The 14,638-nt window shown below is 42.3% G+C and overlaps 1 protein-coding gene across 4 annotated transcripts in view; it reads right to left on the minus strand.

Moving 5' to 3' along the window:
* Positions 1–3,833: 3,833 nt before the first annotated feature.
* The window catches only part of cep350 (centrosomal protein 350), a 45,816-nt gene continuing 35,011 nt past the window's right edge, over positions 3,834–14,638 (minus strand). For all 4 annotated transcript variants that reach the window (XM_080770236.1, XM_080770235.1, XM_080770237.1 and 1 more), the window contains 10 exons: positions 13,947–14,140; positions 12,942–13,089; positions 12,221–12,381; positions 11,775–11,911; positions 11,537–11,607; positions 9,478–11,363; positions 8,430–8,978; positions 7,648–7,794; positions 7,433–7,555; positions 3,834–6,857 (listed from right to left, as the gene is read on the minus strand). In XM_080770236.1, the coding sequence (XP_080626362.1) occupies positions 6,690–6,857; positions 7,433–7,555; positions 7,648–7,794; positions 8,430–8,978; positions 9,478–11,363; positions 11,537–11,607; positions 11,775–11,911; positions 12,221–12,381; positions 12,942–13,089; positions 13,947–14,140 (3,584 nt within the window). In that variant the 3' untranslated portion in view covers positions 3,834–6,689. The remainder of the gene's footprint in view (positions 6,858–7,432; positions 7,556–7,647; positions 7,795–8,429; positions 8,979–9,477; positions 11,364–11,536; positions 11,608–11,774; positions 11,912–12,220; positions 12,382–12,941; positions 13,090–13,946; positions 14,141–14,638) is intronic.

Below are 14,638 nucleotides of genomic sequence, written 5' to 3' on the forward strand. Positions count from 1 at the left end.
GACTCAGAAAAGTGATACAAACTTCTCTGCCTCTGGCCAGCCTTCCAGTGCCCTCCCCCTGGCGGACTTCATCAACTAGTCAGAGGAGATAGAGCTGCAAGTTCGCAACTAGACAGCCTGGATACTAAACAATGGGAGTCAGTGTCTGTCAGTCAGTTCAGTTAACCACATTGACTATTAAAGACTGATGATGACGGTGAGGCTACAGGCTCTAGCAAAAGTGCCATTGAGAGAGGGGAGCGGGAACTTCGGGAGTCACTTGGATGATTTTCTACACAAAATTCCAAAATGGCTCTGATGTGTTTAATTTTATGAACTCAACTTGTGCATGTTATATATTCGTTTTTTAGCTTTATGACGTGATTTATGGTTGCTTTGTTAAACAGCCTGCAGCTCTTTCCCCTTCCATTAGCCTATCTACCTTGAATAAATATTGACATTGTGACATGGCCAAATACAACACTTTCACGATCCTACCGCTACCTGATGTAGTGTCTCATTAGTTGGGGGGGGGGGGGGGGGGGGGTTGTCTCAAAATGGGTTTCAATCTTAGAGTATATATACAATAGAGAAGGCACCCAAGTTCTCCTCCCGTCCACTTGCATTGAGTTGCTCAGAAGCGCATGAGGCGAATCCACTCCTCCTTCCGGTTTAGGAGCCCTGTGCATTCTGGATTTTTGCCCTCAAACACATGAACGCGCGACGACCGACACATGAACTAGCATCGTGCGTGTGTGCGTGTGCGTGCTACTCGTGGTGAACGCGCATCGCTATGTTGTCTATATCTCAGGCTCTGACGTGACCTAGCATCTAGCCGAGCTGAGTGGCTAGCGCAGTAAAGGCTAGTGGTTTTGAGGTGGCCTTTTGCGTCATACAAAGTGAAAGTGTAATAAAAAAAATTATTTTATTGCTCGAAAAGCTTCCTTACAATGACATTGAGTTGACGTGTAGGTCTTAGGGTAAGCTGTTGCATAATCGCTATTTCGCACTCGGAGTTCCATGCTGCGGCAGAGAGCTGGGATGCAGCCCTGCTCACGTCCGTTTGTCCCCTCTCACCGGCCGGGCACAGCCTAGTGCGCACACGGTATAGCCTCTGGTAGTCATGCAGGCTGCTCTCAGCCGGTCGGACTCTAAATGTGTGAAAATAAAATGTATATAACGTACTCAAATGTGTTAGTTTTACCAATATTGTTTGTTCATGTGAAATGTTTGTTTATGCATAATGAATTGATGAGAAGGCACATCAAAACGGGGAAATTGCCGTACTCTTTGAGTGTGTGTAAACGTATGTTTTCTCATGCCAATAAAGCCCATTGAATTGAATTGAATTGAGTGTGACTCTGTACCAAATAATAAATTGCCTCAACTGATCGTCTGACCTGTCCTAGATTATAAGCCATGAAAATATTCTGCATTCTTTCCCATTCTGCAGCAAGGGGCGATATAATGCTGTGATTCATTCCACTTTACTGACCGTTTCATTGCCTATATGTCCGATTGTCCGTCATGAGTGTGTCAAAAACACACTTAAACTCGCTTCAAGAGATTAAGCCAAAATACTGTGTCTGTGTTTTGTTGGTATTTTCAAGGGGTGCCAGCCCCTCCTATGCCCAGCTTTGTGTTTGTGTGTACCACATAGTGATGATTTCATTGACTGAGCACGGAATGTGATGTATGATGATGTATGATGATAAGAGTGCCCCTCACTTCAATGTATATTCTATCCAATGGATAATTGGATAATTCTATCCAGAATAGAGCCATACTGTGTTGATGTTTGTATGATTGTATGATGATGATTGTATGATTACTTCATCTTCTGGTTTAAGCTGGGACACCTGTGACCTTCAAGCTAAAATTTAAATTACAGGGAGACAATCTTACCACAACATGCAGCTTACTCAATCGGTTAAGACATACATTTATTGTTTCATTCTCATTCTGTTCTCATTGGATATCAGAACTGGATATCATCATGTCAAAACTATGCGTCTTCATGATCATTTTTGTGGAATCACATGGACTATAAAAAAATAATGTGTTTTGTCTTTTAGGTATTTTAATTCTGGTAATAATAGAAATATTCTAAAATATATAACATAATCTAATCTGGTGAACATATAGTACAAGTGCCTAATGAAATATATCGATTATCTAAACAAACGAGTACAAGCTCACAGCATGTGAGCTTTCCATTTTCTTTAGCTATTTAATGTAAAACAAAGTGGTTAATGAAATATATCCAGCATATGGTGTCATGTTCCTGAACCAGGTTTTAACAATTCACCTCTGAATGTTAAATGGGGATTGGAAAAAAAAACAGATTCCATGTGACCTGTCCATTTAGACTTATTTAAACAAATCAGATTCCAATCTGGATGTGGCACAGATAGATCTGATTCAGGCTAGATTTGGCTGTCAGTGTAAATGGTGCCTAAGGGAAATGTGTTCTCCACTGACCTTAGAGTATATATACTCTAAGGCACTGACCCCCCCTAGTGTCCAAGTTCACTTATTCTGTTAATAGGACCCAAGGAAGATATTTAGTTAAAAATGTTTAAAAGAAAACGTTAAATATTCTGATAGTAAGCATTGCCATAGCATCCCATCAGGAAGGAGTACCTTGGATGTACAGTATTCCAGTCCCACTGTTGTTTATCCAGTGTGAATAATAGATTATTTTAAAAATCATTGCAATTTGATCTGTGACTTTTGCAGAACCCAATGTTTTAATTCAGAGGTTGGTTTAAAATGAAAGCATTTTGATTATCTCGGTAAGCACATCAATACGAATCTGGGTTATTATTGTGGTTATCTTAGCACTTCATCATGGATTCCTTGGGTGAAATTCCCAGTTTTACACTTCACATGTGACATAGAGAAATTCTTCCTTGATCTCCACCTTTTCTTAACTGCACTTTGTCCAAACAGAATAAATGTAATTTACACACTTAACCATAATTTGATTTTAATTGGAAAATTGATCATTTTCAGTGTTATGGAATAATTTAACCATTGATTTTAGACTGTAAAGAGACGGCACTGCACAGAGCTCCACGACCACCAGTCAATCATTCAACCTCTGCCCAGGGATGGAGGCTTGAAGACGGGGTAGATGGAGAGACATACGCCTGGCAGAAAATGACTTTCGCCTACTTGTAGGTTATCAAACCATGTATTTATATCGGTAAATAATCATGTTGATGCTAAATCAACATTAACATTTCATGTACAGCTGCTATTTAAAAAAAAAAAAAAAGAATTCGGACTCGGGAGTTCTACAGCAAAAGCCTATGGTAAGTGAATGGGAAGTCCCTGGCCGTCAAAATGACATAAGCGATCTTTATAATCTTAATACTTGGTCACAAACCAACTATTTTACAAGAACAATATTGATGTAACTAGAGATTAGACAAATTATCTATATTTTATATACACAGAATAATAAGTAATGAGCAAAAGTCCTGATGCGGCATTTCCTGGTTTTAATGCGGTCAGTCTCTCAGCGCTCCGCTCTGGGGCAGAGCTCAGAGAGCTGGCTAAAACTTGCTGGAGTGGGCGGAGCCTAGTGCGCGTTCATGTGTTTGAGGGCAAAACCTTACCAAACTGCAATACCTTCTTCGGTCACTATGTCCATTGCGCTTCAGGATTTTCTCTGGGTGTCTTCTCTATTGTATATATACTCTAAGGTTTCAATGTCCTGGTCCTGGACAATAACATTTATTAAACGACAATTATTAAATGTATTATGAGTTACAAGCTTAGAGTTAAGGTTACAGGTTAGATTAATATATTTGTCCCATATGAATCTAGATGAAACAATTAAGAGTCAGAAATAATGAAAGCTTTATTTACAATCTCAAAGTTAATTTTAGTTAACAAATATATACTATGTACATATTTGCAAAGTGAACAGTGATTATTTTACAACAATTATTCGGGTTACAGTGAACAGTAATTCAGATTGGACAGAAGACTGCTGAAATATATTTACACCCATAAAAGAATTGTACAAGTATTCAAGTGCACTACCCGCACACTCAGCATTATAAATATTCAAAAACATTGCAAAAGATGACATTTTCTATGTACTTAATTTGATTATCAAATCATTTGTGCCAGTTATTGTTTTAGAATCAATTGACAGTCTTTTGAAAGTTTAAGGAGAAGCTGCTCCATGGCATAGACTTGTTTCCTGAAGTTAACCATATTTTAATAAAATGGGGGAATCAGCATCGTTTCATTTGACTATCAAGTCACACCATAGGAGCAACTTCACTCTCTACAATACATAATTCAGTTTCAAGCCTCATTGCAATTTCCCACTAATCTTATTCACAAACTACAGCAAAAGGCTAGGTTGTCTGGTCTACGCAAAGGCAACAATGTACAGTACAGAACATGACCAAATACTGCATAGTTAGAAAAAAAAATGGAAAACAATTTGTTCCCATCTACAATCAAATCAAGTAGTAGACAATCCGAGAATTTGCAGTAAAGCCTTTTGAGAAAACATTTCTTGGGTACTAGTCATGTCACTGTTACAGGTACAAATGCCTACAGAGCAGATGCCCAAGTCATTCAGCATGTGGAGGTTGGTATCAAAAGGTACATTTACAGACAGACAGGTTTTTTACAAGCTAAGCCTAATTTATACTCTGCAGTATGATGTGATGGAGTATAAATTAAGCTTTAAGTTTACAGTTTAAATACAGACACATTAGCCTCTAGTAAAACAAACACAAGTAGGAGGACTTGAAAAGACTGATAAGTCTTTTGTCTTAAGGTCACTTTCTCTCTAAAAAAAACCAGACAGTACGGGTTAACAAGCATTGTCACACATGCTAAAAGGTTGTACAAGTCACAGTATTCTTCTTGGATCAAAGTAGTGAAAAGAGCAGGACCAAAATAAGGCCTTGAACATTAGCTGTTGACTACTTGGTGCTTACACACCCCATCAAATCTATGACCAACTGCCCATTTGGGCACGTACAGCACGTACGGTGAAATGTACGTGCGGAATGAACAGTACGTGCTATTTCCTGATACGGTACTTCAATAACATGAATCACCTGGCAGCTTCGCTCGGAGACAAGGATAATGCAAATAGAAAGTCACTGGCCGAACATCGCATTTTCAATGCTAAATTTGTCAGACTGAGTCGAGGAAAAAAGGCAAATGAGGAGCGTATGAAAGGAGACATATTCAACATAACTATACTTAGGTAGAGGCTGGCTCATAAGGCTGAAATGTGATGTAGCTGGAACACAGTTAAAGGGAAAAGTTGTCCTTAAAGCATCAATGACACAAAGGTAGTAGAAATCCATTGAGACAAAAGGTTTAAAAGTTTGAGATATTAATTATGGTCTGTTATTATATGGTGATGCTACTCTAGGATGAAAGTACTACAGTATGTGAAAATCCTACTACTAAACTGAAATAGGCACTTTAACTGAAAGACAGAACTGAACTATGTTCAGAGCATTAGCCATTACACTAGCCATTGTTGTCTTTTTACGGTCATTTCAAAATAGTTGCAGAGCCAATTTGTGCAGCCATATTTAGATGCGGCATACAGCAACCTAGTACAAGTACATGATTGGCTGCTGATAAACCAGGTCCAATGACATTTCAGCAACAGCAAAAAACGTAAATGAGATGCCCGTGGTTAATGTCTGCTGATGCTTATATTGTCTGGTTTCTCCATTTGTTGGAGGTGTGTACAACACAGCAAGGCTCAAATTATATTGTACTATATAATTCTAAAATTATTCTATAATAAAGCCTATCCTCTCCAAGTTGGTGACCAACTAGACATTCGTGGATGGTAACAAGAGACATGGTTGAGAACAGCTTAATTTACTAGCTAATATTTCTGTACTTAAATATTAAATTAAAATAGTTTCTTTAGCCTTTTCTCTCTGCTTACAATAACATTATTTTTACCCTCTTATACAATGTATTGCCATGTCCACATTCACATTACTCTTTGTGCTTTATTAATTTCATTTTGCTTTACAAAGTGTTAAACTAATCTTTGTTTTCTACATGTTGACAGCAAGATAACTTAAAAAATGTCCTTTATGCTCTAATCAAATATTTCCCCAATAATAAATATTCAGATGGCAAAATATTTGATACAATAAAATCTGTTCTGTGCGTCACTCCCATATATTTTTATCTGCTCTTCCATTGCTTTCTTGAAACATATTTGTCGAAATATGCAACGCAAACTACAATGGCTCTTCTATTCTCCAGTGGACATTACAATACAGTTTGCCATGGAGCAGTCAACTTAGCAGCATTAATAAACCTAAACACAAACAAGAAGCACAGTTCACTTCATCAACAAGTCTACTTATTTCGCAACTGGTACAGTTCGGGAGGTGAACCAGGGAACGAGAGTATTTTAAGGTTTTAGAAGGCTGGATTGATCAAGAGGTGTTTTGTGTGTAAGACAGAGTGACGTGGTTACTACACATTCTGCTGTCAGCTGGAGTGGATTCAGCAGATTCAACACTGACCATGTCACATGTAGAAAGGTTCCATTAGGAGCTGGACAGCTAAAGAGGTAACGGTTGGGACTGAAAGGCATCTGGAGGTTGCTGTTGGCACATCAGCTACTGGAAGCCCTAGCTGTGGTACGTGAGCTGGAGGGGTTTGTCAGGATGATGACAGCGAAAAAGCTATCAGGAGAGGGTGGCTCTTTTAGCTCTGTTGTCGTAGATTTGTGTCAAAGCGTCTGCAGTGTCCTTCAGCAATGTGTCAAAGATGCTGTCTGCCAGCTGCATCTTCACAAACAGCTCGTCTTCATCGTAGTTGACCCACTGAGCCTCTTCCTCATGGAGCTCCTGAACCTACGAGACACACCAGGGTTAACAAGCACATGAAAACACTAAGTGTTTGTATACAATGTATACAAGTATTAAAGCAAAATAAAATCTCATGACTGAACATTTTTGTATGACCAAGTCCTATTGATGATGTTTTAGAAATATAGTTCCTGCCAAACAGGTGAAAGAAATCACAGATTGAGGCTTTAACCGTAGCTTTTATATGAAATATCTGAGAATATTGTAGAAATCAGTTGTGGCAACTGAAAACTTGTATAAATGAATGTGTATAAATACTAAGAAAACGGAATTGCTGTAAATGTAAAGTAGTATGTATTAAGTTTCAAGATTCAAGTGGTATACTGGCAGCAGTAGAATCACTAAATGACCAGTTCAATCCCTGTGGATTTGTGTTGAGGTGTCCTTGTCAAAATAAAGAGGTTGGTGCCTTGCATGGTTTCCTCTGCCTTTGGTGTGTGGATGGGTGAATTATGCACACTGCAAAAGTGCTTTGCATAAAGGCGCTATATAAATGCACCATTCACAGTGGTGATATCATATTTGACTCAAAGGAAAAGACAATAGAGTTCTACTCTTACCAGTATGTGATCTACTCGGTCTCGTTTCTTCCTGCCAAATTTGAGCATCTTCTGCCAGTCAGACTTCTGGTTGTGGTCTTTCTTCAGACCGTAAAGCTTCAATACTTCTGTTGCTACGAATTCCTGTTCAAGAAATTATCATACAAAGTTCAGCCGAATACTTCACACATCTGTAAATTATACTGTATCCCAAGCTGTGAGAACATTTGACTTGCCTGGACTTTGGTGATGTCTCCAGCGGCCTTGACCTTGTGGAAGTATGAGGAGCTGACCCGCCGAGGTTTCACCCACTGTGGCTGATCGACGTTGGGGTCTTCAGCGTAGATATCCTGGAGGATCTCCCACGTCAGGTCATATACAGCCTATAGACAAATTTAGAGAAATATACACAACAGTGATTGGTCTTCAAACAAACAAATTTATTTTAAACATCATTCTTATTTAAGCTGCTTCAATTCAAGTTGTCTCAAGACACACTACATGTAGTGCAGAGACCTGATAGTCCCACCCTGAGTAAGAAATTTAATTTAAAATGTATTTCAGCTAAATGGGGGGTATTGATCCAATTCACAACATAAAAAAGAGCAATAGAGCGTCGCAGTCCCTCCCCCTTTCAGAACGACAAGTGGCCCAGGAAATGAAATGCAATGCATTTCTCCCATAGGATTTTCTTTAAGTATTTATTTAAAGACGGTTACGCCGCGGATAAAGCCAACTCGGATCGTGACAAATAGTGTTGTCTCCTGCCTTTAATTTCTTCTTTCTAATGATTTGATCGGCCCAAAATATTGTGTTCATTGTCATGATTTGTCACGATCAGAGTTGGCTTTGTCCGCGGCGTAAACGTCTTTAAATAAATACTATTGCATTGCATTTCATTTCCTGGGCCACTCGTCGTTCTGAAAGGGGGAGGGACTGCGGCGCTCTATAGTCGGCTTTGACTAGCTCCAATCTGAAAACTCGGCATCATTCTTGTGGAGTGAGAAACAAGCTTCACCTGTCTGTAGCTCCGGATGCAGAGGGCCTCCTGATCTTGCCCACTGGCTTCTTTACCCAGATACTCCTGTGAGGGCTTTGGGACGGGCAGCCCCGCCAGGGTGGGTGTGCCCTGCTTCACCAGATGACAGCTGTCCCAGATCTCCTGTGTGGCGCTGTGGACCAGCTTCTCCACCTCCGACGCAGAGTGGGGCACCACCATGGCGGGCTGCTCGGGCAGCCTGGGGGGAAGAGGAAGGGGCAGCTCTGGCCTGGGTGGAGTCTTGACCTGATGCTCTCCGCCTGTAGCCATGCCACCCAGGGCTGCTACTACCGATGACCCAGACATTCCTCCCCCTCCACCTCCCAGCCTCTCTTCCTCCTCCTCCTCCTCCGCCTCCCTCCGTTTCTGTTCGCGTCTCTGCTGTTCCCGGCGGGAGCTGAGACCAAAGTCCTCGTCGAACCAGTCCTGATCGTCGCCCAGATCGTCTAGCAGTTCGCGGCTCAGTTCCAGCTCAGCTAGACGCTTGGCGAGCTCTTCTTGACCGCTGGGCCCCAACACTGGACTTTCCTGTCAGGAAAATGAGAAAGAATACAATGAATTTAGTTCTCTATATTTATTTGAAGGGTCACTAGAGTAGAATATATAATTTGTCCAATAGTGCCATTATATTGTTAATTAAGGATAATTGTGCTTTTGATCTAATCTGAAGAGTCTCTTACTGATTAAAAGTAGTAAAAAAAACAAAGTTCGGCCAATTCAATAAAGCCTGTCAACATAGAAAAGAGTCATCATATGGACTTTGGATGTACATATCCTGCAAACTGAGAGGGGGTGGGGACTGAACAAACAAAAACAAACGTTTCATTTATTTATTTAAGGCTACAAACACAATCCAGGAATCATTTATCTATTTAAGGCAACAAATATAGCCCAGGGCTCATTTTAATGAACAACATTTTATTATAACCAATATCTGTATGGTAGAGAACGTTAATGTCAATATTACTGGAACATCTGCAGTGGTTGGAGGTGCTCTCTACTCTTCCATTTAGAAATGTGAACTCACCGTTCGGTTGCACAGTTCTGGGGATGACAACTCCTCCTTGTCAGCCTCCAGGAAGAAGGGCAGACCGTCCTTCTGTGCCACTGGAGAGCGTCTATCTGCCTCCTCTTCATTTTCACTGAACAGGTCTCCATTCATCTGGTTGGCAGCTTCAATTTTCTGCTCTTTGGCTCTCTTAATTTCAGTGACCTGCTTTACAGCATCTTTCAGAAAGTTATTGAGGATCTTGTCGGCGAAAGCGCCAAGCACGTTTTCTTCGTCTCTCTCTGCCCTCTTCCGATCCTGAATGATGTCTCTCGAGTCATCGGCAGGGATCATAGAGTCTTTGTCTTTCTCTTCAGCAAGAGCCTTGGAGCTCTGCTTCCCCTGGCCTAGCTCGTCCATGTCAGAGATGAGGAGGGTGGTTGGTACATCATCAAACTCAAACATGATTTCGCGACTACCTCCGTTATGCACCGGATGCCCAGATTCTATGTGATTATGCAAGCCGAGGTGGGCCTTCCACGTCAGAGACAGAGAGGTCAGGTTATTTTGGTTGTTAGCTGGATATTCAACCTCATCAGCAGGCTCTTTATCTCTGGACCTGTGATCTTCATGAATCGTGCTCTTCAGATGACCTAGCTGCCGTTTCTTCTCAGCAGTCTCACGTTTATTCCCGTCTTTATCAGACAGGTCGTCAAAGAACGAGTCGTCATCTTCTGTGGTGTCCGTGTAGGTCACATACTTCTCTGGCAAACGTGTGATTTTGTCTGGGGGAGCGAAGATACCGTGGCGCTCCTCACACTCAAAGTATACCACGCCATCGTAGGTGCCATCGTTGCTCCCTTCCGACTTATCCAGCTCCACACCAGCCCAGAACCCATTGGCAAACTTGGTTGGACCTTTGAACTTCAGTGTGCCAGGCTGAACGTTGCTGACAAGAACCCGATCTCCAATATTGAAGTTAGTCATCTGATCAGGAACTGGGGAAAGTGGCGACTGCGAAGGGGAGATGCTTGGAGAGTAGTTGGCGTTGATGTTGTTCTCCTTGGTGTCAATTCTGGAGTCATTGGTCTGGCTATGGAGTTCTAGTAGCCTTCCAGAGTGGTGGCTATCACCATTGACTGCAGAGCGGTCACTCAGCAGCTCCTCAGCAATGTCCTCCTCCACCTCATCTTGGCTGTCATAGGCTGGGGACCCCTCCTTGGAAGCTCTGACCTCTGGACCTGATGGCGAGTCTGGAGAAGTAGGCTTGGAGCTATGGCGATTTTCCCTGGGCGATGACTCTACGGACGACTCAAAGTCATCGTTGTAACCATCTGCATCCTTAGTCAGTGGCTCCTTCTTGGAGGAGAAAGCAACTGAGTCTGGGGTGTACGAACGGCCATTTGAAGAGACACTGTCATGATGTGCGGAGGTATCTAAAGCAGCCAAATGCAACTTGCTTGAGTGGGAAACCAGAGATTTGACACCCTCTTCTTCCTCAGATATCTCCTTTGTCTTCATTTGCACATCTCTATCCAAGCCAATAGAGGGAGAATATCTGTGTTCTTCACTCTTAGATACAGCAGACACAGAGAGCTGCGTTGTGGCACTGGGTCTTTCCTCATGGTCTAGTTTGAGAAGACATTCAGAATGCTGATCCTCAGATTTATAGCCCACTTCTACCTCAAGCTCCTCCTCAATGACCGACCTATGATTAGACAAAACCTGGGATTGTCCACTCAGAGACCTGGCCTCCCTCGAAGCAGGCATGGAAAGACTCTCTGAGGAGAGCAGGCGTCGAAAGCCTGAGGTGGGATGCTCTGGGCTGCCGTATACTGGGGTTGGGGTAACTGTTGGTGGGTCATCATCAGACTGCTCCTCAGCCAGTGAGGTGGATCTACTTCGACTGGGTGAGGTAAGGTCATCTGCAAACATCGAAACAGGAGAACATCCAGTTTTCAGAATGCAAATGATAAAACAAATGCTGGGAAGATCATGAGAAATAGATGAAATGGAAAAAACAAACAAATAATTATATAAGAATCCCACACACTGTAGCAGTGACTATTGGGGATCTAAAATAAACAATAAGACACACCTCCACGATCCAATGGAGAATCAGTGTAGGTCCTCTTGGCGTCTAAGGTAAGCCTTCTGCTGTCCTCAGTGCTGTGGAGGAGAAAAGACGTTTCAATTTGAACCTTTTGAAGGCTGCTGTGGTTTACATGATGAAGCCTAATCTATGACTCACTGCACGATGCGTGTCACTCCGAAATAACTGATTTATAAGCTAAAAATGCAACTCATGAATTCAGGCTCAACACGCAATGCAGTACCTGTGTGGGGGAGGTGGTTTGATTCTGGGTTTCTCAGCGGTAGAGGCGGGTGCTTTGATCTGGGGTTTGGCAACAGGTGTTTTATCTGGCTCCTTGTTCAGCTCTGCCTTAGTCTTCTCTATGAAATCATTATAGGACTGTGCAGAGGAAAAAACAAAAACAAAACATTTTACCAGAGGTTAATACTGTATACTTTGTTCATGTCTAAATGAACATGGAACGTGGATACACACACACACACACACACACACACACACACACACACACACACACACACACACACACACACACACACACACACACACACACACACACACACACACACACACACACACACACACACACACACACACACACACACACACACACACACACACACACACACACACACACACACACACAGCTAGCTAAACACCAGTTCACCAGCCTACACACATAATACTAACCTCCAGCTGCTTCAGGAGGCTGGCCTCCTGTGCCTTCAGGCGCTCCTTGTTCCTCTTCTTCTGTTCCTTCTTCAGCTGGTACGCCATAGACTTTCGTTTCCTCAACTCTTCCTTCAGAGCCCTGATTCGGCTCTCAATGTCACTCTGGTCCGATACGGGTTCTGAAGGAATATTTACATGGTAAATCACAGTTAGAATGCTTCTGAATAGCAAAAAAGAAAGCTATCCAACTTGGTGCGCCCTGAAACACAATCAAACTGAGTTAATTTATTAGGCATGTTGCTTTGCCTCTGCCTTCACGTCTACACAACAAATAACACTAGAGAACCATTAGCATTAATGACTGAAATACTAGTTAATACAGTCCCACTGGACTATTGAATCAATGTGAAGGTTGAAATACCAACCTGAACTGTGAATAAGCAGTGACGATGCCATTTCTAGCAACAGTCATGGGCCTACACGACTATTCTCTGCGTGTGCTGCAATAGTGCTCTTTTCCCATTACACAGCTAAGCAGGTTAAGTAACAGGGAAGTGCTCGCATAATGCATTCCTGGCAGCATCACATTATGCCTAACCACACTGTGCCAGCAATATACTGTAGCTCCTCTCTCTCTGTCATCTTTTCATCCCATCTCCTCTGAGGCATCATGATTAACATGTAATATCTATCCATCAATTTCAAAAGTTAGGGGGGCTGTTGGGGGGCTTCAACTCACCAGTCTGTGTGGCTGTGGGGGTGTCTGTGGAATGGGTTTTTGCGTCGCTGGGGGTCCGGGAGGTGGTGCAAAGCTGCATCTTGGTATTACTACCGCTGATATTTGATGGAGAGTGAGCAGTGCTGAGGCTGCCTTTGGCTGGAACAGACTGGGCAGAGACAGAGACGAGGAGAGAGGAAGAGGAGGGTTCAATCAGGATATGATGGAAATAGAGGATGATCAGATTTATGTTATCACCGTTTTAGGTGATAGCTTATCACCTAAAACGGTGATAAGAGTTGAGGCCATCATACTCGCGGTGATGTCCTTAAGGATTGACCCCGCCTCCCTGTGGTTTACCCAACTTCTAGACCAATCAGTGAACGGGGTGATAGCTCCAGAGTGAAAAGACTTGTCTGATAGTAAAAACAGAGAGATGGGTCTGTGTCCGCGGTGATAGCTGATCATCACCGATACTGACGTAATGGTGTAGTTTTCCAACCCTTTAAAAACTACACCGCGGTGATAAGCGATCACCGAAAACTGGAGTATGTATGAGCCTTTACAAATAGCATATGACCCAGTCTGTGTCCCATACTCAGTGAAGAAATGCAGGGTTACTATGTCATGTAGCAGCAAAAAACAAACAATTACATACTAGTGACATTCCCATGCGTAAACCTTGTTTGAAGTATCTATTTTTAAAGCTCATTGACAAAGAGACTTGAAATTCCCCTGCAGCATCTAAATAGGATTCCGCAGTCTAAAGGGTGCTGGAGAGATTTTCAGGACAGAGATCATGTTCTCACAGAAGTAAAAAACACCTAAATAACTAAACTGCAACCATAAGACATAACCCTAAGAAACAATAAACACCCAAAGAAGACAAACTACTAACAGGGGTTGCGCATTGATATTGCTGGTCTATAGCAACACAAATATGTCTTGGAGAAGCTCCAGAGAAAATACAAATCAACTGTATTATGGCAGAACTGTCCATGAAAGGAAGATCTCTTCCGTGCTTACTGGCTTGCTGGGCGATGGAGAGGTGAAGTCTTGGGTGTAGTTGGAAGGGCTGCTGTGGATGGAAGCTACAGGTGTTTCAGGGACGGAGTCAGGAGGTGCTGTGGATGGACTGTCGGACACCTGGGCTGCTGACCTCTCTGTGTGAATACTGGACTCTGGTGTCGCAGAGGAGTAGTCACCCTCGCTCACACACTCTGTGGACATGGAAACAGATTGAACCACTTGACACACTGACTGCCAAGGACGTATTTCGATGCATGTCAATCCAATCGTACTGTGGGGGGGGGGGGGGGGGGGGGGGGGTCGATCGTACTGGATATAAATATTCTATGACTACTTGAAAAGGTAGTGAAAAATTGCAGGCAGGGGCAGTATTATTCATTTATTTACTCAGCCGTAAATTAGTTAACGTAACACTTCTATTTTTACTGTTGGACCAAATATTTCTCTCTGCACCAAATGTAATCTACAAAAATAGCCTAAAAGGCGTTGCAATGCCAAGCATTGTGAGCTTGTAGACTGGCTGTTTTCACTAGTTTTGATAACATTTGAAAGTTCTGGAAAAGGTTCAGCTATAATGGCATGTCCGAAACGCCAGGTTGTAAGTTGTTAAAAAGTTGGACAGTCGCCTTGTTTTACGTCGTAAACTAAAGCATAAACAAGATGTTCTACTTTCTTAAGATTGTTATTCT

This window comes from Protomyctophum bolini, assembly GCF_963924005.1.
Source record: "Protomyctophum bolini genome assembly, chromosome: 8".
NCBI lineage: Eukaryota > Metazoa > Chordata > Actinopteri > Myctophiformes > Myctophidae > Protomyctophum > Protomyctophum bolini.